The following is a 25,933-nucleotide window of genomic DNA, read 5'->3' as shown; positions in this document are numbered from 1 at the left end:
GTTCGTGAGGAACGTTGACCTACACGACGACCTGGGCCTCGAATCTATCCAGAAATACATGAAGTCAGCGTCGGAACGGTACTTCGATAAGGCTATGCGTCATGATAATCGCCTTATCGTAGCCGCCGCTGACTACTCCCCGAATCCTGATCATGCAGGAGCCAGTCACCGTCGACGCCCTAGACACGTCCTTACGGATCCCTCAGATCCAATAACCTTTGCACTAGACGCCTTCAGCTCTAGGAGCAGGCTTAGGGACCTCGGTAACCGTACTCGTCGAACTCGACAAAGAGTTCGCCGTGCAACCTAACCCATGAATCAGCTCGCTGAGTTTCTCGCCGGATCTTCTCAGCGGGTCGCGATTCCGATCCGGTAGTAGATTCATTCGCGAAGCAGCTGCTCTTGAGCTGTTAGGTCTCCTTCGGAGGCACTCGGGTACCTGTTAGCAAATCACACCCCTCCTGGCTGAGCCTTTGCTCGCCCACCTGTCCTGGTGAAACTGGAAAGGCCTCCGGGCCACCAGTAATCCATCAATCATAAAAAAAAAAAAAAAAAAAAAAAAAAAAGTCCGGATGAGTAGGTAGGTACCACCATCCTGCCTATTTCTACAATAAACAGTAATGCGTTTCGACTTTACGGGTCGGGCAACCGTTGTACTGTAAAAAAGACCCCGAAACGTGTAGACCGATTTTGATATAATTTTCAAAGAAACTTCAGTAGGCTTAGTGCGAGTTTCAAAAATCGAATCGAATGACTCGCATCGAGTGTACACTCTTCACGGTGAAACGTGCGGAGCTCTGTGTGCTTAGTGCGAGTTTTGTAACGTTCTCACTAGCGAGCCAGTTTGCTCAAATTTGTATGCAATTGGAACAGCGCCCCTAGCGGCAAACGTACTCGGTGTTATTTTGTGAGTGCGAGTTCATATTAACGTTGTGATCTCGTAACCGAGTAATTTTACCGAAATGAGTACTACGAATGACATTTGTGCGAGTGCGTGTTACAAATTAGTGGATTTTAACGTTTCGATCGAGTATTTCTTTAGTAGTTTTATTTTTCCAACTAGAGAGGCAAAAATATCATGCCATAGAGCCTAATCTTTTTTTATGAAAAATGATAATATGGAGTGAAATGGATTTGATTAATTTGAAGCATTAATCAATTGGCATGGAATGAAATGAAATGAGATCAGATAATATGGGATAAAATATAATCTCTGCAAAATGCTGATTATATACTGAGATTTTTTTCAGTGGACCTTTTCGAAGACTTCGAGAAGCTACGTCCAGCGGTTTTGTTTAATTTTTTTAAATTTTCGCACTTTCACAGATACTAAACAGTTAATAAACCCACGTTACTTTGTTATTGCACAGATGGGTGGACGAGCTCCCGGCCCACCTAATCTTAAGTGGTTACCGGAGCCCATAGACATCTACAACGCAAATGCCGCCTCCCACCTTGAGATATTAGTTCTAAGGTCTCAGTATAGTTACAACGGTTGTCCCACCCTTCAAACCGAAACGCATTACTGCTTCACGGCAAAAATAGGCAGGGTGGTGATACCTACCCGTGCGGACTCACAAGACGTCCTACCACCAGTAATTACAAAAATTAATTTTGCGGGTTTGATTTTTATTACATGATGCTATTCCTTTACAGTGAAAGTCAATCGTAAACATTTGATAAGTACGTATTTCATTAGAAAAATTGATACCCGCCGGCGGGATTAGAACACCGGTGCATTGCAAGATACGAATACACCGGACGCCTTAACCTTTAGGCCAGGACGGTCTCAAAATTACACTTATACACGAAGAAATATTAAATACGCATTAACTAAGAAACATTAAATAGACAAAATAAAACAATTCACACAATTTAGCTCCTCGCGGTCCCTCCAAAATGTCTTTTCATCTTTTTTTCCTAGTTGTTCAATTGTAAATGAATAAATCAAAATCAAATCGAGTTTACGTTCTATACGGTGAAAAATGAAGAATTGTGAGTGTGAGTTGAGATATGCTACTCGCTTCGCAGGGCGTTTATTCACCGAGAGCAGCAATAATATTATTTCTCGTATATTGGTAGCACGTGATGTTTTGGCATTAGACCGTCTAAATGAAATACAACGCATTTTAACAGCATTTTAATGGGAACCAACTACTTTCAAAATTATTCGGGTAATGTCACGTGTTCAATACTATTTTGTACGTTTAGAATTAAAGTGGCTCAACCCAAAATTCTTAGTTTCTGGTAAACTTCAATATTGTAATACAATAATTGTATTTTTTTAGTTTTTCGGTTTAAACACTTTAAGGCATGCCATTTTATTTGAAAAAGACAGAAAGAGTACTTTGTCCTTTTCTAGACTAAAAGAGACTGTTTAATTTTATAAGCTGATAGAATAATATAGAAAAGAATAATAGGATACCCTCTAATCGTCACATTGGAAAAAGGTATGGCTTTATCATTTTATCATTTAAATTATTTTTTATTGCACTTATAAAACTAATTTAATTTACAATATGTAACTACATATATCTATAACTAATCCGTACTTGTCAAATTCCTCATAAATTGTCAATATTCTTAATAAAATTCCTATTAATAATATACAAGTGCAAATGTTGAGCTGCTTGCCAGAAATGATATAATAGTGTTTTGTTTTTTTGTTGTTTCCTTGTAGGCTGCCTGTAATAATCTAAATCTGTGTGAAAGGCAATAAATGATTTTATTATTATCTACTAATGGTAGTCCAGTGGTCGAAATTTGACCATAATTTATTTAAATTTTAAGTTTGAACATTATTATAGTTCTATTGTCACCTTTATATTATCATCATTTCTATAATAATCATTGCTCTATGTCGCCAAGGCTACATTATAGAAAAATAATATTAAAGACAAAAAATATTAATCTATTCTCAATTTGACCACAGATTGATAAATCAATAAACAAAAAAAGTATAAATGCATGTGTGTGTGTGTGTGTGTCAAATACATGGTAATGTGTGTAAGGTTTTTTTATTCATTTAGTTTATTTTTTTATTGTTTATGCACAATTAAAAAAAAAATTAGCAATCTGCACTACTTCTCTATATTCTCTATGAGTGTGGGAAATTTCATACTTCTCCGTCCGCGCAATTTTCGTAAAAAGGAGTCCAACATTTTTGCTGCACGTATTACCTACTTAAAATGTAGGTTCTTAATAATAATACATAAGTGTTTTGAAATATAAAACTAATCTTAAATTTTTTAGTTATACCACTTCCATTCTAAGGGTGCAATTTCGTAAACAAACTTTGCCGTAATGGCGTAACCTTTAAAATACACGAAAACTACCCAGCATAAACATATTTTTTTAGTAACTTTAATAGAAGTATTAGAATTAGAAGTTTATTATAGAATTTATTTAATTGTAATTACATATTTAGACATACTTAACATAATTAATCTTGGAATAGGTAATTATTTCAGCTTTTTTTAATTAAAGAAATTATGTTTTACATAGGTTTAATCTTTTACCCGTTGAACGTTTATAAAATGATTGTATTTACGGTAATAGTGTTGATGATCTTCATTAGGTGGCCCAAATATACTAAAATTATTACGAGCATCCATCCTTATTTATAAATGTGTAAAGAAGCAAAATTATTATTACATTGTTCAAATTTCTATATAATTTATAAATATAAATCTGTACGTATGTACCTGTAAATATATATATTGCGCGCGTGTGTGTGTGTGTGCGCGTGTGTATGTGCGTGTGTGTATATATTTCTATAATAGATAGATACACAGTGTGCAATTCATTTCGAAATTATTCTTGCCCATCTAATGGTTGTCTGGAAGAGATCACTCTTAGCGATAAGACCAAGAAAAAATGTTTCACAATATTTATTCATTTTGTGTACAATAAAGAATACTCTTTCACTGGTGGTAGGACCTCTTGGGAGTCCACACGGGTAGGTACCACCACCCCGCCTATTTCCGCCGTGAAGCAATAATGCGTTTCGGTTCGAAGGGTGGGGTAGCCGTTGTAACTATACTGAGACCTTAGAACTTATATCTCGAGGTGGGTGGCGCATTTACGTTGTAGATGTCTATGGGCTCCAGTAACCACTTAACATCAGGTGGGCTGTGAGCTCGTCCATCCATCTAAGCAATAAAAAAAAAACAACTCTATCTCGCTCTCTCTCTCTCATCAAACAACTCTTTAAAAAAAAGCAATGATTTAATTTGTTTATTGATTTATCAATCTGTGGTCAAATTGAGAATAGATTAATATTTTTTGTCTTTAATATTATTTTTCTATAATGTAGCCTTGGCGACATAGAGCAATGATTATTATAGAAATGATGATAATATAAAGGTGACAATAGAACTATAATAATGTTCAAACTTAAAATTTAAATAAATTATGGTCAAATTTCGACCACTGGACTACCATTAGTAGATAATAATAAAATCATTTATTGCCTTTCACACAGATTTAGATTATTACAGGCAGCCTACAAGGAAACAACAAAAAAACAAAACACTATTATATCATTTCTGGCAAGCAGCTCAACATTTGCACTTGTATATTATTAATAGGAATTTTATTAAGAATATTGACAATTTATGAGGAATTTGACAAGTACGGATTAGTTATAGATATATGTAGTTACATATTGTAAATTAAATTAGTTTTATAAGTGCAATAAAAAATAATTTAAATGATAAAATGATAAAGCCATACCTTTTTCCAATGTGACGATTAGAGGGTATCCTATTATTCTTTTCTATATTATTCTATCAGCTTATAAAATTAAACAGTCTCTTTTAGTCTAGAAAAGGACAAAGTACTCTTTCTGTCTTTTTCAAATAAAATGGCATGCCTTAAAGTGTTTAAACCGAAAAACTAAAAAAATACAATTATTGTATTACAATATTGAAGTTTACCAGAAACTAAGAATTTTGGGTTGAGCCACTTTAATTCTAAACGTACAAAATAGTATTGAACACGTGACATTACCCGAATAATTTTGAAAGTAGTTGGTTCCCATTAAAATGCTGTTAAAATGCGTTGTATTTCATTTAGACGGTCTAATGCCAAAACATCACGTGCTACCAATATACGAGAAATAATATTATTGCTGCTCTCGGTGAATAAACGCCCTGCGAAGCGAGTAGCATATCTCAACTCACACTCACAATTCTTCATTTTTCACCGTATAGAACGTAAACTCGATTTGATTTTGATTTATTCATTTACAATTGAACAACTAGGAAAAAAAGATGAAAAGACATTTTGGAGGGACCGCGAGGAGCTAAATTGTGTGAATTGTTTTATTTTGTCTATTTAATGTTTCTTAGTTAATGCGTATTTAATATTTCTTCGTGTATAAGTGTAATTTTGAGACCGTCCTGGCCTAAAGGTTAAGGCGTCCGGTGTATTCGTATCTTGCAATGCACCGGTGTTCTAATCCCGCCGGCGGGTATCAATTTTTCTAATGAAATACGTACTTATCAAATGTTTACGATTGACTTTCACTGTAAAGGAATAGCATCATGTAATAAAAATCAAACCCGCAAAATTAATTTTTGTAATTACTGGTGGTAGGACGTCTTGTGAGTCCGCACGGGTAGGTATCACCACCCTGCCTATTTTTGCCGTGAAGCAGTAATGCGTTTCGGTTTGAAGGGTGGGACAACCGTTGTAACTATACTGAGACCTTAGAACTAATATCTCAAGGTGGGAGGCGGCATTTGCGTTGTAGATGTCTATGGGCTCCGGTAACCACTTAAGATTAGGTGGGCCGGGAGCTCGTCCACCCATCTGTGCAATAACAAAGTAACGTGGGTTTATTAACTGTTTAGTATCTGTGAAAGTGCGAAAATTTAAAAAAATTAAACAAAACCGCTGGACGTAGCTTCTCGAAGTCTTCGAAAAGGTCCACTGAAAAAAATCTCAGTATATAATCAGCATTTTGCAGAGATTATATTTTATCCCATATTATCTGATCTCATTTCATTTCATTCCATGCCAATTGATTAATGCTTAAAATTAATCAAATCCATTTCACTCCATATTATCATTTTTCATAAAAAAAGATTAGGCTATATGGCATGATATTTTTGCCTCTCTAGTTGGAAAAATAAAACTACTAAAGAAATACTCGATCGAAACGTTAAAATCCACTAATTTGTAACACGCACTCGCACAAATGTCATTCGTAGTACTCATTTCGGTAAAATTACTCGGTTACGAGATCACAACGTTAATATGAACTCGCACTCACAAAATAACACCGAGTACGTTTGCCGCTAGGGGCGCTGTTCCAATTGCATACAAATTTGAGCAAACTGGCTCGCTAGTGAGAACGTTACAAAACTCGCACTAAGCACACAGATTGGCTTAGCGGGTGGGTGATCATAATATTAAGTTTGGTCGCGACAGGATCAATGTCAATTGAAAAACCAGCCAGCAAATCGAGTAGATATTATCTAGTTGTTTAAAGAAAAAATACAAGTTAAAATACAATTATTATATTAATAGACCACGTAGGTAGTTTAAAACTGTCGGCTATGGTTTTGACGGAGTTTTGAGTTTCAAATAGATAGAATTATGTAGTTAAATCCATACATAATAAAATACAGCTTAAGAAGAAACGTGAGAAGTGGGGTTGAGTTGAATTGCTTTATTTAATTAAGTTACTTTTTCATAAAGTGAAATTTGTAAAAATGGTGGCATAAATTCATAGAGTGGAAAATGAAATAATCCAGCCATTTTGACCAGATGCGATTTATGACTATGTCAATTTCAATTTCACTCAGCTTAAAAGCTAATGAAACGCTCAATTAATTAGTGTAATAATAATCAACATCAACTTTTACAAATTTAAACCGAATTAAATTCTGTTTCAAATGTGAACGGTAGATAACGCTGTTCTTAATTATTTCAGATTTTAAAATTGAAATCTGAAAGCTTTGAAACATCAATCCGCATAAATGTAATTTAAAAACTACAGTAAGAGGCTTAAATAAAAAGCTGAACTTAACTCAGCCTTAATTAGATTATTTTTCGAAATTCAGTAGTAAAGTTCAAATTATTTTGATGAAATCAAAACTGAAATATTCATAACATCTTAAATAATCACATACGAATAAATATTATTTATTCAGTAGACAATCACAACGGTTTTATAGTTTTGGGAAGGGATTTTTTGTAACGCCATCTCGTGAAGTATTTCGGTATTATATTAATATAAAATAATTAATAATTGGGAATTTAATTCTTTTTATGATCGAACAATCACCAATAGTCGTCGAACAAACGATAATTGATCAAAATGAATAAATCTGAGCGATAAAAATAAAGATATCTAGTAGTAAGGGGGGCCGACTTAACGGTGATCATTTGTTTAATTAATTATAAATAAACAAAAGACGAACAAACAATTTTTACATTCGAACATTAACGAACAAACGACGAACAAATAACTAAAAATAAAAAAAACTGAAAATAAAAAAGGGGGGCCAAATTTACAGAGCCGTAGGTAGGTAATATTAAGTATATAATCTATGGGTAGGTATATAAATACATATGAATATGAGGACTTTTTGGCGGGAAAGCGAGGAGTGGAGTTGTGTGATTTATGTTGTCTACTCAGTGTTTCTTCAGGTTTAAATGTGTAATAACGGTGGTTTATGAACTGTTTAATATCTGTGAATGTGCACAAATGTGGGAAAATAAAACAAAATCGGTGGACGTAACTTCTCGGGATCCTTCAAAAAGTCCACTAAAAAAATCTTAGTAAATGACCACCAATTTACCGAAATTATATTTCATCTCATATCATTTCATTTCGTGCCATACCATGTTTTATATTAATCAACTTCATTTAATTTCACTTCATACTATCATTTTCCATAAAAATAAGAATTTAAATTAAAATAAGTCTTGACCTAAAGGTTTTAGTTACCAGGTCATAAAATCCCTTTTAAAAAAACATATGAAATACTTTTTGGCGGGAACGCGAGAAGTGAAGTTATGTGATTTGTTTTATTTTATCTATTAAGTGTTTCTTTACGTTGAAATGTGTAATAGCGGTGGTTTATTAACCGTTTAATATCTGTGAATGTGCACAAATGTGGGAAAATAAAACAAAATCGGTGGACGTAACTTCTCGGGATCCTTCAAAACGTCCACTGAAAAATCTCTGTACATGACCACCATTTTATTGAGATTATATTCCATCCCATATCATCTCATCTCATTTCATTTAACTTCATCCCAGTTGATTAATGTCTCAAATTAATCATCTTCGTTTCATTTGATTTCACTCCATATTATCATTTTTCATAAAAATAAGAATATGAATTAAAATAAGACATGACTTAAAAGTCTTAGTTACCAGGTCATAAAATCCCTTAAAAATACATATGAAAACAGTAAATATTTCTCAGTGCTTCCAGGAGTTCCAGGTATATAAAAGGACATGATATTTCTGTACTTTTTAGATACAATTTAAGTAATAAATTAATTATAAAGAAAAAGTACCATAAAGGAACTTGCTAACAGTGTATAATAACTCTCAAAATATAGTTTAGAAGTTAATTTCCAAGGCATAAAGAAATTTGTGTTTAAAAACTTCTCTTATTAAAACTGCATTAAGTATGGTACTATAAATTGAAATAACTTATCATATTAATAGCGATAAGTGATAACAAGGCCTGTCACATATATATCGAATGTCATTCTTATCAACCCAACATTAACAATCAGTTCTCTGAACTACTCACTTATCCTCTTAACTGCAAAAAACATACATAAACTCTTCCATTATGGCGTCTCGTCGTCAAGCACTTTTGCTGTCATCGTCCAACTGCCATGGATACAATCTTTTAGAATTTGCCAAAGCGGAAATCTCCAGTTTCCTCCAAAGGTAGGCGTTAAATATGATAAATACCTACTTTAAATATCCTTGTACAGAGCTATCTACATGTAATTTATTGAATTTACAGGAACAATGTCAAGGACTTAATATTCGTTCCTTATGCTCAAAATGACTTTGATGGCTATACTACTAAAATAAAGAATGTTATAGATCAATGGGGATTCACAGTCACTGGTCTGCACACATATCCTAAGCCAGAAACTGCTATTAGTGAATCTAAAGCTATCTTTATTGGGGGTGGAAATACTTTTTTACTTTTGAAAAGATTGTACGAAAATAACTTAGTCCAATTAATGAAAAGTAAAATTGATGATGGTAGTTTAATATACATTGGAAGCAGTGCGGGAACAAATGTAGCAACAAAAAGTATTCATACAACAAATGATATGCCAATAATTTATCCACCAAGTTTTGAAGCAATTGGCATAGTTCCATTCAACATTAATCCTCATTATATTGATAAAGTTGAAAATGAAGAACATAAAGGAGAGACAAGAGACCAAAGAATAGCTGAATATCTAGAGATGCAACATGCAGCTCCAGTGTTAGGACTGAAAGAGGGTGCAATATTGCATGTTGATGGTTCAAAACTTATCTTAAAAGGTGTAAATGGAGCAGTATTATTTAGTAGGTAAGTGTAATCCTATCTCTACATATGTGTGGATGGCTTAGTGCCAAAATATAATTATTCCCATGGCCTTTATAAAATTACTTCAAAATTTTCAGGAGTCAAAAGAAAAGTGAATATAAAGTGGGAGCAGATTTATCTTTTTTATTAAATGAAATTTAATGAACCTATTTTCTTTTTTTAAATAAAACACAGAAACTGATAACTTTATCATGTTTATCATAAATTTTGTTTTTTTTTTACTACAGTAAGAGTTTAAAGAATAATTAATCTTATAAAATGATTGGAGTTCTGCATAGCTAGAAGTTATAAGTACCACCACACGTTCAACTTAGTGAGTTTCCATTGCACTTTCACAGTTAACAATTGTTTAGGATTCACAAGCTTTTTAATGAACTTCGTGTTTTAAACTGTCTTTTATTTTAATTTGTGATCAACACATCTGAAATATTCATTAAAATATCTTTCAATCCATATTAACCAGAGACAGGAGCCCGCATCAAGAGAGCTTTAGCAGCCTCAAATAGTGAAGGCTGTGGTGTGACACGAGACTGTCCAGTTCGTTCTGTTGCTGGCAAGTGACATAAATAACGGCGTAACGCCAAATCGCGCCTTGCACTCAGACCTCTGGTAATCTCGCATCCTGATCCAAACAAAACAGCACGTTGACGTTTCCTCTTTTCCATAGCCACCTGAAAATCAATTTCATAAATGTTCTATAAACAAAAATGTTGTTCAAAGATAACTTTCGTTTGAATTGAAATTTGATTTCATTCAAGAGGCTAATTATCTATAGTGTAAACAAATACACTTCTAAATTTAACAAAAGACTAAATATAATGTTGTTAAACTCAATTTTAAAAAAAAGTACCTGTATAGAAGCTACTGGATGTAAAATCTGAATATCTGAAATATCTTCAAGCTTTCTTGTTTGGATATCATGACAACCATTCTCTTGCACCAAGTTTTCAGATTTTTCGCATTTCTGATCTTGAGCAGTCTTCTCAGCTTGGAGTAATTCTTTGTTGTTTTTTAATATATCGCTCACCAAATCTTTACCAGCCAAATGTACAGAAAGACCTACTCGTGCAAGTACCCTCTCTGGTCGCCAGCGCTCACGCGCTCCGCTTGTAGGCGTTGTTTGTTCCCGACGCCGCACATCCGCTACTAAGCTGGCCCAATCGACGCCAAGTGCGTCACCTAATCCTGCTAAAAAAAATCCATTTTTACTTGCAATTCAAGAAAGATATTTCTTAGATTATAGAACAAAAAAGTTTATTCTTTTGGTTTTCTTAAAATACCTCTTGTTTTTTCCTCTTCCAGTTCTCCATCAGATATTTCCTCAAAGTCTAAGTTTGCAACATCTTCATCATCTTTGTTATCTTGTATTTCTTTTTCGTCTCCAACAGCACTTGCATCCTGCTGTATAATATTTTTAATCGCTTTTATTAGCTTCAGCGTATGTATGTTTGTAACGGAATCTTTGAACATGATTTTGACCCCTTTCAAAACGTAACTCGAAATTTGGTATACTTATTAAGGACCGATGACAATCCAAAATTTAAAAAAAATATTGAAAAAATTTAAATTCAACTAAAAACTGAAAAATAAATAACAGTTTAAAAAAAACAACAACATACGCTTTTATAGAAAATCCAATCCAAAACATGCTTTTTTACAATAAATTCATTTTTTCTTACACTATTTTTAATCCAAATTTATTAAATTTTATTTTATATTTTTTAATTGAATTTTCTATAAAAGCATATTTTGTTAGTTTTTTTAAACTATTATTTATTTTTATATTAACATCAGCAAAAACACATTAAGTCACCACTTTTGTGAACAATAAATGTGAAGAAAACACGAGATTCTGCATAGGAATTATTAAGAATATATTTTTAAGAATGTAAGTAATTCGCTGTTTTCGGATAATATTGTGTAATGTCTATGAACTTAGGTTACAATGCAATAAAAAAATTAACATTAAATATCTATGTAAACCTCGTTTAGTACTTACCTCGGACACTTTTTCTATACTTTCAGGCTTTATTGCCACTTCTTCAGACAGGTTTTGTGTTTCTTCTTCATTATTTTGATCCATCATCTGTTATACAATTATTAGTAGTAATGTGACATTTTTTAATTACTATCAAGTTTTTTTTTTTGTTGCTTAGATGGGTGGATGAGCTCATAGCCCACCTGGTGTTAAGTTGTTACTGGAACCCATAAACATACGTACGTACAACGTAAATGCCGCCACCCACCTTGCGATATGATGTCTAATGTCTCAGTATAGTTAGAACGCCTGCCCACCCTTCATTCAAACCAAAACGCATTACTGCTTCACGACAGAAATAGGCGAAGTGATGGTACCCACCCGTGCGGACTCACAAGAGATCCTGCCACCAGTACGATACGACAGTAGCTCAGCTTTCCTCCGAGTGTGCAATGGGTTTTTACTTACATCTTCTCTATTTAATATATCATCAGGATCATCACTGATTTCACTAAGATCATCGGGTATTGGTTTTTCTTCAATTTCCGTTTCTTGACGAGTAGACGCTGTAGAAGTTTGAGGATGACCGGTATCTTTCGAACTTTGATCAGGTTCATTTCGAACATTTCGACGTTTGTCACCGCGATCGACATCTAATCTCATGCCTCGACCATACTCATCTAAAAAATGTAATAACATGTTTTGTATAATTAACTTAAAAAATAAACTTTTTGGGGCAGTGTCGAAATATTTATTTAAAGAATATAATATGAAACCCTTTGAACTGATACAGACACTACTTCTCTATCCTCTTTCGGTAATGACAATTCACCGTTGTTTTTCCTACTAAACTTAATTCTTTAGACTTGTGCAGGGCATGCTTGAAGACAGAATCGATAAGTGTATCAAGAGTCTGCCCTATTTCTACAGCAAAGTAATCATGTTCTTCATTTTGAAGAGTAACACAGCTGTTGTATTGACAATGGTGAGACTTCATTCTGAAGGTAGATAGTTATGCTCATGATATGGACTACAGTAATCTCTTAACACAAGGACAGTGAGCTTATACAGCCATATATTCCAGTCCAGTATACTTATATTCATACAAATATGTTATGGTTAGATTTTATAATAGGTACAATTTTTTCTAATAATCGTAATAATTTTGTATCTAATACACAATACATAACAGCTATGGACTTTGGTAAACCAGATAGGCATTGAACTGTTAATTTACCCAAATTGGAAATTACAATGTATTATTTTCTAATTAATCTAACCATGTATTCGACCACGATGTTGACCAGGATGACCTCTATGGTGCCAATTATCTTCTGGATCTTTATCACCCCATTCTCTCATCTAAAAAGAGTACAGGAGAATTTTACTGTTTATAGAAATTATTTATCAAGAATCCAGCAAAACAACATGAATATATTTATAAAAACAATTATAAAAAAACTCAATTACTTTAATTTACTAAGTAAATAAGCACATACCATAATGAGGATAGGGGCAGCCCAGGAATAAATGGGATAAAATTAAACAGGAAGCGGTTTTATTATAATCAACTAGTTCATTCTGATTGGGCTGGTTATACCAACTCACCTGTGGCAAAAAGAAGATATGGGAAGAAAAGGGAATGGAATGGAATAGGAAATCTACAGGGAACAATTAATGCAATATTTTTATTTTGTTTTGATTGCTTTTATAATAAGCATAATATACACCAGAACCTGTAAAAAAACAGTCAAGAAAATGAAGTAGTAATAGAATGTAGTAGTAGTAGTAGTAACCTCCAAGTAGGTATGCTATTGTTTCGAGTGAACATAACCATATTTTTAATTATAGTTGAAAATCAGAATTTGCTATTCTCTTTGATCGTTTAGGAATATGGAGATGATACATAAGAAAACTAACCTGAGGATCATGAATAGGCCAATGTCTATCTCGACCCCAGTCGCCGCTGGCATGATAATCTTCATTGTCCCAATCTTTTCGATGCATGTATGCACGTTCACGATCAAGAGAGCCTGAACGTCCTTCCCAAGAACGATCTCGATGTGGTCGTCTTTCATTATAACCTAAAAAAAAAGATTTATACATTAGTTAATAATTAAGCTAATAAAAATTATGTATTAAATGAATTGTAATATTTGAGTTGTAAATTAATACATACACATTTCAACATCTCTGTGATCTCCCATATGTTCATTATAGATTCTATCATCTTCTTCAGGAAATCCTCTCGGCGGACCAGCAATTTCATAGGGCGCTTCATAGTGTCTTTCTCGCCCTTGTGCACCATAGCCAGGTGACCGATCGTCATCTCTAGTAACGCCATCATAACGATCGTTAACTCTATCATAATGGTCAATGCCATGATCATCATATTGTCTGTCAATACCCATACTATATTCAGCCTGTTCTCTGTCATTGCTGCCCAAGCGATCTCTTTTACTAGACCGCTCTCTCTCAAGTCGTTCTGGCTTCCTACCTCCGCGTTCAGAATGTGTATCTTGTCTATCTTTTGATGTATTCGAGTTTTTATCTGATTCCAGAGTTCTATTTGAAATGGCAGCTAGTGCAGCTAGACGTTCTTCAGGTCTTGGAAGAAGTCTCTCCATCGGTTTATTTGGTTTTTCTAAACCTTTATCACCCGTACTTCTTCCTCCAAGACCTCGTTCACGACCCCTTCTTTTACTATCATCCCGTTTAACCTCTTTTCGCTCGCGACCCCTATCTTTACGATCGTGTCTGTCTTTATCATCATATTTTTCTTTTCTTCTCTCTAAGGACCTATCTTTATGATCACGACCTCTCTCCCTATCACGACTAGTAGACCGTTTTCGATGTCTATCAGGACTGCCATCTCTGCGGGATTGCTTTTTGGGTGACACAGGCCTGCCTCTCTCAGGACTCTCCCTTTTTCTATTATCTTTTGCATTTTGTCTAGGAGATCTCGAACGACCTTTTCGTGGAGTTCTACTACGTGCTCTGTTTCTGTCTCTTTCTTTTTCTCTATCCTTATCTCTATCTTTTTCTCTTTCTTTCTCTTTATTACGTTCTCGTTCTTTTTCTTTATCCCTAAAATGTGGAGACACACTTCTATTCCTATCTCTTCTTAAGGGTGATTTACTGTGTTTAGACGAACTTTTAATAAGTGTTTTGGATGTTATGGGTGGAGTACCACCAGACTTTTTACCTGGAGATAGTGACTTTTTTCCTATGGGAGTTTTAGAAGTTGATTTCTTTTTGGAACTATCACTCTTTTTTATTAATCTATCATCTTTTTTTGCTATATTTTTTTTTACATCACTTTTATCTTTTTTGGACAATTCACTCTTCACATTGTATTTCTTTTTTGTTGGTATGTTTCCATCTGAAGAAGAACTGGAATTTCGCTTAAGTTTTCCTTTTTTAGTTTTCCTTCTAGTTTCCCTAAAATTATTTAACATTATCATAATAATCTAAAAGAATATATAAGTAATAACTCTTTTTATATTATGTAAATAAATCAATAATGCACGTAATATACAGTATGCAATTATTGCCTTATAAAACTAAGATTTCATTTTCAATATTATTACCAGTTGTTTCCTATTTCATCTCCTTTGGAATCTATAATTGAAGCTTCTTTTTGCAAAACTAGAACTCATATTTTTTTAAACTTTTAACTCGCGTATTTAATTTCAAATATGTTAATTCAATCTTAACACATAGGTCAACAAGAAGGTATCAAATTGAAAAAATTTAATATGAACAAATTAATTGTGTAGTAAAATAACAACTAGACAATTTATAAATCTTTGTAATCAGTGATTGTAGGGCACAATGAGCTTCATGGTTAGGTGCTACTATCTTGCTTATTTCTGCTGTAAAGTATTTGTGAGTTCCACACAATGTCATAGAGAAAAAAAGTTAAAATATGGATGAAAAAAATATCTACAACTAGCAAGGCCTCAAAAAGCTAGAACTGAAATATTAATCTCAAAGCTTAGTACTCTCAACAAATGCATTAATATAACAATAATAAATTTAATATAAATTTTACACTCTCTCACTGCTCTAATAAAATAGAAAAATATAGAAATTATGCATATCATGTTATGTATAGGCATAGAGCAGGGGTCTCCAAATGGCAGACCACGGACTACATCCAGACTGCCAACCCATTTTGTGCAGATTGCGAGAACAGCAACTTCCAGTACAGAGTATGGAAGTTTCCAGTGAAGAGTTCCACATAAAGTTTGTGTATGGTAGTAAATATCCAGAACTACAAAACTCAAACTACTTACTTTGTTTGGGTCAATATATGTTTGTAAAGCAGCATTTTCGAAGATGAAATTCATTAAGAATAAATTTCGATCTCAACTTACTGATGAATATTTCCAGGATTTAATGACAATGGCTTGCACTATTTTACTCCCAAACTTCATACAGATAGTCCGTAACAAAATATACAATTTTCATCATTGATATTTAAAATAAAATACTATTTTTATTCCCATGATTACTTTTGTTTAATAAATATTTTTTCTATAAAATGTAGTGCTGACAGTGATTGCCATTTCATTTCATTAAACAAACCCGAGAGAAACTAATTGGTGAACTGTGGCACAGGGATTCAAATCATAATATTTATATTTTAAAAAAGTCAATTATTAAGCATAACTTGTCATTAAAAATTTAAACCACTCAGAATTAACAACAGTGTTTTAATACTGATCCCTTTTTTAACTAAAAGAGAATACTTATCTAAATTGTATTGACTTAATAAATTTTTTTGCTACTGTACTTTTTTACACTTAATTCTGCAATTTCATGCTGAATAATCTAAAATATGAAGATTCATTTATGGTCTTAGTCACACTGTCAATTAGGTGAAGACCATAAACATTTTCAGGACAGTTCATTTTATATTTCATTAACCATCACTTTCATTTATTTAAAGAGTATATTACAGTTTCACTTTATTGCTTAGCAAAAAATTAAGTGAAAGTAAAATAAGATTAGTCTTTAGCAGAGAAATAGCTATAAATGGAAGAATCACATATGATCTCTAATAAAATCTTCTGAAGTCACTGAATTTGGAACAAATTTTAATGTGAGTTACAATAACAATAGATCAAAATTATACTTTAAAAAAATGTGCTATGTCTTAACTTTTAAATGTTTTATTTAATATCCTTCCATAAAATTAGTTTAACCTTTTTTATATATTAGAAACCACATAAATTATTGTGCCTGTAATATTGTAGAAAGCAGCATATAGAAAGATAACCAATCAGTTTGGCAATATGCCACTAAAATACATTGCTGCTTCACTTAAGCAGTTAATGTCTATGCCGAAACACAAAAAGAAGGGTGAGGCCAAAGGAATTGTATGCAACTTTAGTTTTAACTGAATTTTGACCACTTCATAACATATTCTCAGTCTCAAATTTATTTAGTCATTAATGTAGCTTTTAACAAAATATGACTTGAAATTTCACCATAATCTTTGCTTATGAGTTTTATATGGTTAGTTCTAATGCTGATCAATACCTAAAACAAGTAGCTCCACCTTTCATTTGTATATTTAATTTGTAGAACACGGAATTAGACATGTCATGTGGGATAATTAATATTTCACAATGGTGAGACTTACCTTCCAGATGAAGATGACGATGTGCTGCCGTCTGATGAAGACGACGAAACACTCGAAGAACTAGAGCTTCTAGATGAAGACGTACTGGACACGACTTTTTTTTTATCTTTTCGCATGTCTTTGTTTGAATCCATTTTCATCTGTAATTCTAGTTCACGTTGCAACTGCTGTCTTCGTTTTTCGAGGACATCTGTGTCTGCATACTCTAAGTCATTTTGGTCCCAGTTATCGATTTCTCCTTCGGGGCTTTGACCTGACCGCACTATAACAGTAGAATGCAATCTAGTCTTCCCATCATCCTTCACTAAACGTTTCTGATCATTGTCTTTATGAGCTGCGCGTTGTTTAGAAGGACTGATAAGAGTATGCGTAGAAGCAAATTTACAACTTTTGCCGTAAGCACAGCTGCCGTGTTGGGCCCACTGTCTACAATGTTCAGTTGTTTTTTTAGCACTTGATGATTTCTTAGTACCGAGCCGATCAAACACACTAGGTCTAATAGAGAGATCTTTCGTTTTCGGCAATTCAACAGATATTTTTCTTTTTCCTTGTTTTGACATTATAGTAGAAATACATTTGTATCACATTAAACTAAAAAGAACTAAAAAATAATCTTCTCTAACCGGCACGGTGAAGTCAAGTAAATTATAGGTTTTATATTTTTTACAAAAAGGAATTGTACAAACATTTATTTATGGTCTATTATCTATGACAAACGCTATTATTTGGAGCGATTTTTTTCTACTAGTTTCTCTTAGTAGGTAAGCGGAATGTAGTTCTCGTTACATAAATTAATATTTACTTAAATCTTTGTTTAACAATACGTTTGCATGCAGTACGGCAATGGATGGCCATAATTCCTAACATAGCTTACAAGTTACAATCAGCTTACATCTCAAACTCAAATAATAAGCGTATTATCTATGATAGCTTACAAGGCCCAAGGCAAAAGCAGAAGCGCTTTTACACGTGGAGTAGGTAGGTAGGGTTCATTAAATTTGACCCCTCTTTTTTAGATTTTTAGATTTTTTATTTTTAATTATTTGTTCGTCGTTTGTTTGTTAATGTTCGAATGTAAAAATTGTTTGTTCGTCTTTTAATTATTTATAATTAATTAAACAAATGATCTCCCTTAAGTTGGCCTCCCCCTTACTAGATATCTTTATTTTCATCGCTCAGATTAATTAATTTTGATCAATTGTCATATTGCATCGTATCGTAAAATATTCTTAGAATAATTAGAAATCACTGAAATTTTTATACTATACTAAATTCGTTAAAACCGCGCTCATCGTAGTTTAACGACTAATTAACCGTCTTCACTGACATTTTTTTGTTGAAGTATTGTTGAAGTTTTCAATATTTTTTTGATCTACATAAGAAATAATTAGACAGTATAAGCGCACTTGATAACAAAAGGCTAGTAAATACGGCCATTGCCAGCTGACTGATAAAACCGGCGCCGGCGCATGCGCAATGTAGGCGTGAGGTGATGGTTTGTTTATTACATATAAAGTATATAATAATTGGGAATTCAATTGTTTTTATAATCGAACAATCACCAATAGAAATCGAACAAACGATAATTGATCATAGTTAATTAACCTGAGCGATAAAAATAATGATATCTAGTAAAGGGAGCCAACTTAAGGGGGATCATTTGTTTAATTAATTATAAATAAATAAAAGACGTACAAACAATTTTTACATTCGAACATTAACGAACAAAAGATGAACAAATAATTTAAAAAAAAACCGAAAATCAAAAAAAAGGGGGCCAAATTCAGTAAGCCGCACAAAAAAGTTTAAATGTGTAATAACGGTGGTTTATTAACTGTTTAATATCTGTGAAAGTTCACAAAAGTGAGAAAATGGAACAAAGCCGCTGGACGTAACTTTTCGGGATTCTCCAAAAAGTCCACTGAAAAAAACTCAGTAAATGACCACCATTTTACTGAGATTATATTTTATCTCACATCATCTCATCTCATTTCATTTCAATCCATATTATCATTTTTCATAAAAATTAAAATATAAATTAAAATAAAACATGATCTAAAGGTCTTAGTTACCAGGTCATAAAATCCCTTAAAAAAATAAGGTACAATCTATCATAGTGTGTGCCATAGATTATACACATATTAAAATTGAGTGTGTTTTAAAGAAATAGAGCTAATTATTCAATTACTCAACTGTTTGAATTGAATTTATAGTACCTACGGTACATATTCGAAAGCTTTAGAATGCCTCTTCTAGACGGAAAAGAAATCGACATATTCTTCGTAAGTTCAAAAATATTTTTATAATTTACAGTGCTTAGTGTGCATACATATTTACTTTTGCCGACATATGAAAATACAATCAACAAATATTTTTTTCAACCCAAATTCAATTAACAACTGCTTTAAAAAATCTAACCAAAGCTTGTGGTTTTCTGGTACGTTGATATCAAACATTATTATCATGTTAATTCAAATAAAATTGTTATTGTTACAGAGTGAAGAAGATCTTCCGTATGAAGAGGAAATCCTAAGAAATCCATTTTCTGTCAAACATTGGCTTAGGTACATTGAACACAAGAAAACTGCACCCAAACATGAAATTAATATGATATATGAACGAGCTTTAAAAGAATTACCAGGATCTTTTAAACTTTGGTATAACTATCTTAAATTAAGAAGAAAACAAATAAGAGGTCGCTGTATAGCTGACCCATGCTATGAAGATGTAAACAATTGCTTTGAAAGGTCTTTAGTATTTATGCACAAAATGCCTAGAATATGGATGGATTACTGTTCATTCTTAACAGATCAGTATAAAATAACTACAACAAGGAAAGCGTTTGACAGTGCTCTTAGAGCTTTACCAATAACTCAACATCATAGGATATGGCCTCTTTACTTAAATTTCTTGAAGAAACACAATATACCCGAAACAGCTGTAAGAGTGTTTCGTAGGTATCTTAAATTATGTCCTGAAGATACTGAAGAGTATATTGACTACTTAACTTCAATAGATAAATTAGATGAAGCTGCAGTCAAATTGGCTCAACTAGTTAATAATGAGAATTTTCAATCAAAACATGGAAAGTCAAATCATCAACTTTGGAATGAATTATGTGAATTGATATCAAAGAATCCTGATCAAATTCATTCTCTGAATGTCGACGCTATTATCAGAGGGGGATTAAGACGTTACACTGATCAGCTAGGCCACCTGTGGAACTCTCTTGCAGACTATTATGTTCGAAGTGGTCTGTTTGAAAGAGCCAGAGACATTTATGAAGAAGCTATACAAACTGTGACTACAGTGAGGGATTTTACACAAATATTTGATGCTTATGCACAATTTGAGGAATTAAGTCTTAGTAAAAAAATGGAAGAAGTTGCCAAGAAAACTAATCCAAGTGAAGATGATGATATTGATTTAGAATTGAGACTTGCCAGATTTGAGTATCTCATGGAAAGAAGGCTGTTACTGCTTAATTCAGTTCTACTTAGACAAAATCCACATAATGTGGCTGAATGGCATAAAAGAGTCAAATTATATGAAGGTAAACCCCATGAAATAATAGATACATATACTGAAGCAGTGCAAACTGTAGACCCTAAATTAGCTGTTGGTAAACTTTTCACACTGTGGGTTGGATTTGCAAAATTTTATGAAAACAATGACCAAATTGAAGATGCCAGATTAATTTTTGAAAAAGCTACACAGGTAGCATATGTTAAAGTAGATGATTTAGCTTCAGTTTGGTGTGAATGGGCTGAAATGGAAATCAGACATGAAAATTATGAGCAAGCCCTAAAATTAATGCAAAGAGCCACTGTTTTACCAAGCAGAAAAGTAGCATATCATGATGATTCTGAAACTGTGCAAATGAGGTTGTATAAATCACTAAAGGTTTGGTCCATGTATGCTGACTTAGAAGAGAGTTTTGGTACATTCAAATCTTGCAAAGCTGTGTATGATCATATTATAGATTTAAAAATTGCTACTCCACAAATTATTATTAATTATGGATTATTTTTAGAAGAGCATAATTACTTTGAAGAAGCTTTTAGAGCATATGAAAAGGGTATTGCGTTATTCAAGTGGCCTAATGTGTATGATATTTGGAATACATATCTAACAAAATTTTTAAAAAGATATGGTGGTTCAAAACTTGAACGAGCAAGAGATTTATTTGAGCAATGTCTTGAGCATTGTCCCAATGAATTTGCAAAGTCTATTTTCTTATTATATGCAAAATTGGAAGAAGAGCATGGTTTAGCTAGACATGCAATGTCTGTATATGAGAGAGCTACTACTGCCGTTCTACCTGAAGAAATGTTTGAAATGTTCAATATTTATATTAAAAAAGCTGCTGAAATTTATGGAGTTCCTAAAACACGACAGATTTATGAAAAAGCTATTGAGACTCTTCCTGAAGAGAAGGCTAGAGAAATGTGTGTTCGCTTTTCAGAAATGGAAACTCGTCTAGGTGAAATTGATAGAGCTCGGGCAATATATGCACATTGTAGTCAAATGTGTGATCCTAGAATTACAGCTGATTTTTGGAACACTTGGAAAGAATTTGAAGTTAGGCATGGTAATGAGGATACTATGAGAGAAATGTTAAGAATTAAAAGAAGTGTGCAAGCAACATATAATACACAGGTGAATATGATGTCTGCACAAATGTTGAGTTCTGCAGCACAAGCAGCTGGTACTATATCAGATTTAGCACCAGGTATGAAAGATGGAATGAGAATGCTTGAAGCCAAAGCAGCTGAAATGGCAGTACAGAGTAAAGGCAACATTCTATTTGTGAGAGGAGAAACCCAAGGACTTAAAGAGAGTTCTGACAAAGTAGTGAATCCTGATGAAATATCAATTGATGAAGAATCCGATCACAGTGATGATGATGCTGAAGAGGATCCAATCCAAAAGAAAGATGTACCAACTGCTGTTTTTGGAGGACTTGTCAAGGATAATGAAGACTAGACTACTGTCTTGTAAAATTTTAATTAAACATGATTCTAAATAATAAGTTTTTAATAAAAAATAAGGTTTTTTACAAGCAATTTTTATAATGTACAACAGAAATCACAGAACACTTTTATTTTAAAGCTAAGTAAACTAAAGTTAAGAGATAAATTCAATTAAAGCAATTACACATGTTTTATAAACTTGTTAATTATTGATGCACAGTTTAGCAATACCTACAAAAAAGGACAGTTCTATAAAAACAATGTTCAAATTAAATTATTGTATTATGGGTCATTAAATTATGTCTCTTGGAGGAGTAATGAAATGTAAAGAGTTTGAATACATATTTTGATGTTCAGAAAATGTTAAAATACTAATATCATTATGAACACCTCCAAACATTATTAGTTCACCATTTCCTTTTACTAATGAATACATTACAAGTTCTTCAGGTGCTCCATTCATTTCTCCAAGTCGAGGACACAGCCAAGACACATAATTCAGGGTGTTTTCATTTAGTACTGTGGAAATATCTAAAACATGCATACTTAATGTGTTTCGCTTAATTTTTTTTACAGCTGGTTGTCTTTGCTGGGCGATGTCTTGTGGAGGAAGTTCCCTTCGATTTTCCAGATGAGCAATCTGCCTTTGATTAATGAGATCATTTTCTGGAGCAGAATTGTTTATAGACGAGTCACAAGCAAATGCTGCCATTCTGTATTTGTTAGCTTCTTGTAGTTGTCTTACTATTTTTAATCCTTTATTCTGAAATGGTAAAATGCATGTTAAATTACTATAAATCATAGTAATGCAGGCAACATTAATAATCAAGTAAAGATACCTTATTTTTGTTCCTCTTTATTGCCAAATCTTTTTTTGCACAGTCTAAGTTATTACTAGATTGCTTATTGTCTGTACTTAAACCAGAATCATCTATATTAACGTTAATGTCATTTTGTGGTTCAATAGTCACTTTTCTAGGACTAATTTGGGCATTACTAGGTCCAGCAACAGGTTCTACATTTGAATCATTCTGCTCACATTTCAAAGGATTTGATGGCCTTCTAGGTAGTTCTCCTCTTCTACCATTTATATTTTGATCTCTATCTAAAGGCCTTTGCAAACTTTGCTGAACTCTTACAGAAACTGGAGCCCCTTCAGGTCTACTTAAAGCTGACAAACGCACAGCTGATGTTACTAATGGTTTAGCACTATTCCATCCATTTCTGCTTCTACTCAAACTCACAACTTTATCACCAACTTTGCAAGCTGGATTACACCAAATATTAGCTGCAGCCCATTCCTTATTTTTGACAGCAAGTTCTTTCCATGTCCAAGTAGATCCTTTCATAGTTAACACCCAACAATCACTATACACAAATCGATTATGCAATGTTTGCACACCTCCTAACAGCATCAACCTTCCACAATCCAGTTCCAAAAGAGATTGAGCATAGCGTGGTGAAGGTCTTGGTTTTGTTGTTGGTTGTTTTCTCCAAGTGAGGGAAGGTATATCAAGTACCCAGACATCATTGGAACATTGAATTTGATGACTATTTGCTGTTGACAGTACTAACCCTCCAAACACAACCATTTCATCATCCCTCACACAAGCCGAATGTCCAGCCATTGGTGGTGGGCTATTGGATGCATTGATCAATATCCATTTATTTGTTTCTAAGCAGTAAAAATGAATTTCATTAAACATTGTGACATTTTGATAGTACTGTGAAAGAGACGGATAAGTCCAACCACCAAAAACTATTAAATAATTCTTGTAATGTACCATAGTAGTATAGGCCTTAGGTACGGGATAGGTGCCAGTTGCTAGTGGTCTTACCCAATTTCTTGTCGATAAATCAAATTTCCAAAGATCATTAAATGATGTAGAATTCGTTGTGCATCCCCCAAATATGTACATACTATTTTCAAGTATACATGCTGCATGTGAAAATCGTTTTGTTATAACAGGAAACATATTTGTTGGAGAAAGGTTTTTCCACAAAATTTTAAATTCTCCAATTGCTTTTACAAGTTTTATAGAGGTTTTGTGTAGAACATCTGAAACAAAAACATGAAAAAATGTAAAATTTTGTTATTGGCATATTACAATAGTGAACGAAGAACGAGTTCACTCACTTTGGGCACACGCGTACCATCTCCTACAGACACCACCACAGTTCTCTAAGTCTCTGTAGGGAGGCAAAAAACTTAAAATAAACTCCAGTACTTCATCAGGAAGGTCTTCAATTGTACTTCGCAAAGTCTGTTCTTGTAAAGATTTATGAATGATTTCCATTTTAACAAAAAACTACAAACTTTTGTTTGGTGTTCACAAAATTGAAACTATGTTCAGGGTACACGGAAAACCTATGATAATGACATTGATGGTTTATTCAATATCAGTTATTTCAATTGAAATATGTGTTTTTGTTTGCTTGCATGGCTTTGCATTGCAATTTATCATTACAATTGTGGTTATATTGACATTTGATTTTAAGTATTTTCTTGACTGATACTGCGTTCTAAAGTAGTCTGTGATTAACAACTTCCTACTCTGTTGCACTGGCCTCTGTGGTACCTAGTTACCTACTTTGTGCACAAAAAATGTAACTTTAAATCTCGTTTCAAGCTGTGAATCCAACATGACTATGAGTTGGGCAGGTAGTAATTTTCCAACACGATTGAATTTTCCGTTGGGGTCGGCCGCTTTTCCAGGCAGTAGACTTTTATTTAATGATAGTAACGTTGGGCTACAGGCCCGAGACCGGCAGCGAAGCTCTGCACTTGACCTCCCTTTCTTTTCTTTGTATTCCGGGTCCGGACTGAGTACTGGATGTACACTGGACTTGCAAATCAACCGGTAAATCTGCTTTTCTTTGTCGCTCAAAATCAATGTTAAATCGTTACCAGAGTCCATAGACATCACTTAAGTGAATACGCTATGAGCTAGCTAAACAAAATATGGAGAGATCAGAACATACTCAAGAAAACGAAAGTGCAAATTGTTGAGACGCTCGTTTTCTTAATCTTTTTGTATGGGACTGAGACCTGGACCTCCAAAGAGTCAGAGGCGACGCGGCGACGCATAGACGCGTTTGAGATGTAGTGCTGTTGGCGCATTTTGCACATTCCTTGGACGGCTTTCCGAACAAACGCTTCCATCCTCAACGAACTAAAAGTTAACCAGAGGCTATCCACCATATTTTATGCCTTTAAAGAGTGCTTCAATATTTTGGTCATATACCAAGAAAAACCCTCTGACAACATGGAGAGACTCATAGTGATGGGTAAAGTGGATGAAAGACAATCCAAACGTCGGAGCCAAAAAAGATGGAGTGACCAAGCGGCCGAGCATCTGTACACAAGACTGAGCCAAGCACATCACTGTACTACTGACCGACATAAGTGGATGCAAATTACAAAAAAAGGTTACAGGCGGACGCATCACGATGCTCAGCAATGAGCGATCGACTGAAGGAGGAGGAGGAAGTAAATATCAAAACCCACCTTGAGAGTTGAGGTCTAAGTCTCAAGAATAGTGTGATACACTACAGGTCATAGTGTAACAGCCAATCCCATCCTTCAAAACATGGCAGAAATAGGCAGGGAACCTTCGCTTGCGCTGTCACAAAACGCCCTACCACTAGTAAGCGAAATGGATGTAGGAACGGGCTAAAAAGTTTGGGTTCAAGGGAGCGTCATTATGAAGATATCCACCAGAACCCAGATACCACACATCATGTCTGA

The 25,933-nt window shown here is 33.6% G+C and overlaps 4 protein-coding genes across 6 annotated transcripts; 2 read left to right on the top strand and 2 right to left on the bottom strand.

The window, feature by feature from the left end:
• Positions 1-7,997: 7,997 nt before the first annotated feature.
• On the top strand, positions 7,998-9,789 carry LOC114244594 (putative alpha-aspartyl dipeptidase). The gene is made up of 3 exons (XM_028176459.2): positions 7,998-8,923; positions 9,003-9,566; positions 9,662-9,789. The coding sequence occupies exons 1-3, from the start codon at positions 8,823-8,825 to the stop codon at positions 9,723-9,725; spliced, it is 729 nt and encodes a 242-aa protein (XP_028032260.2). The 5' UTR covers positions 7,998-8,822; the 3' UTR covers positions 9,726-9,789.
• On the bottom strand, positions 9,763-18,136 carry LOC114244581 (uncharacterized). 3 transcript variants are annotated; one of them, XM_028176437.2, is made up of 9 exons: positions 17,213-18,136; positions 13,742-15,003; positions 13,483-13,646; positions 12,843-12,924; positions 12,031-12,242; positions 11,584-11,670; positions 10,865-10,985; positions 10,435-10,772; positions 9,763-10,255 (listed from the first exon to the last, which is right to left on the bottom strand). In XM_028176437.2, the coding sequence occupies exons 1-9, from the start codon at positions 17,770-17,772 to the stop codon at positions 10,040-10,042; spliced, it is 3,042 nt and encodes a 1,013-aa protein (XP_028032238.2). In that variant the 5' UTR covers positions 17,773-18,136; the 3' UTR covers positions 9,763-10,039. The 3 variants fall into 3 exon arrangements, with proteins under 3 accessions (XP_028032238.2, XP_028032239.2, XP_028032240.2); XM_028176438.2 differs by having other exon boundaries at positions 10,435-10,769; XM_028176439.2 differs by having other exon boundaries at positions 13,742-14,955; positions 17,213-17,908.
• A 1,180-nt stretch (positions 18,137-19,316) lies between these two features.
• On the top strand, positions 19,317-22,383 carry fand (Pre-mRNA-splicing factor SYF1 fand). The gene is made up of 2 exons (XM_028176440.2): positions 19,317-19,494; positions 19,709-22,383. Exons 1-2 carry the CDS (start codon positions 19,456-19,458, stop codon positions 22,196-22,198), a joined length of 2,529 nt encoding a protein of 842 aa, XP_028032241.1. The 5' UTR covers positions 19,317-19,455; the 3' UTR covers positions 22,199-22,383.
• Fbxo42 (F-box protein 42) lies at positions 22,232-24,697 on the bottom strand. Its single transcript, XM_028176441.2, has 3 exons — positions 24,323-24,697; positions 23,025-24,244; positions 22,232-22,948 (listed from the first exon to the last, which is right to left on the bottom strand). Exons 1-3 carry the CDS (start codon positions 24,480-24,482, stop codon positions 22,478-22,480), a joined length of 1,851 nt encoding a protein of 616 aa, XP_028032242.2. The 5' UTR covers positions 24,483-24,697; the 3' UTR covers positions 22,232-22,477.
• Positions 24,698-25,933: the final 1,236 nt, after the last annotated feature.

Source organism: Bombyx mandarina, chromosome 04, assembly GCF_030267445.1.
Source record: "Bombyx mandarina strain Sakado chromosome 04, ASM3026744v2".
Taxonomy (NCBI): Eukaryota; Metazoa; Arthropoda; class Insecta; order Lepidoptera; family Bombycidae; genus Bombyx; species Bombyx mandarina.
The sequence above is the reverse complement of the archived record's forward strand: the minus strand, read 5'-3'. Positions and strand labels throughout refer to the sequence as shown.

Coding starts and splice junctions, on each gene's coding strand:
- LOC114244581 (XM_028176437.2), bottom strand. CDS start 17,772: ATGTCAAAACAAGGAAAAAGAAAAATATCTGTTGAATTGCCGAAAACG. Junction 12,243..12,842: donor ACATCGTGGTCGAATACATG/GTTAGATTAATT, acceptor TACATTTTTTAG/ATGAGTATGGTCGAGGCATG. Junction 10,986..11,583: donor GTATAGAAAAAGTGTCCGAG/GTAAGTACTAAA, acceptor AATATTATACAG/CAGGATGCAAGTGCTGTTGG.
- fand (XM_028176440.2), top strand. CDS start 19,456: ATGCCTCTTCTAGACGGAAAAGAAATCGACATATTCTTC. Junction 19,495..19,708: donor AAGAAATCGACATATTCTTC/GTAAGTTCAAAA, acceptor TTATTGTTACAG/AGTGAAGAAGATCTTCCGTA.
- LOC114244594 (XM_028176459.2), top strand. CDS start 8,823: ATGGCGTCTCGTCGTCAAGCACTTTTGCTGTCATCGTCCAACTGCCAT. Junction 8,924..9,002: donor ATCTCCAGTTTCCTCCAAAG/GTAGGCGTTAAA, acceptor TTGAATTTACAG/GAACAATGTCAAGGACTTAA. Junction 9,567..9,661: donor GGAGCAGTATTATTTAGTAG/GTAAGTGTAATC, acceptor CAAAATTTTCAG/GAGTCAAAAGAAAAGTGAAT.
- Fbxo42 (XM_028176441.2), bottom strand. CDS start 24,482: ATGGAAATCATTCATAAATCTTTACAAGAACAGACTTTGCGAAGTACA. Junction 24,245..24,322: donor ATGGTACGCGTGTGCCCAAA/GTGAGTGAACTC, acceptor TTTTTGTTTCAG/ATGTTCTACACAAAACCTCT. Junction 22,949..23,024: donor TAAAGAGGAACAAAAATAAG/GTATCTTTACTT, acceptor TTACCATTTCAG/AATAAAGGATTAAAAATAGT.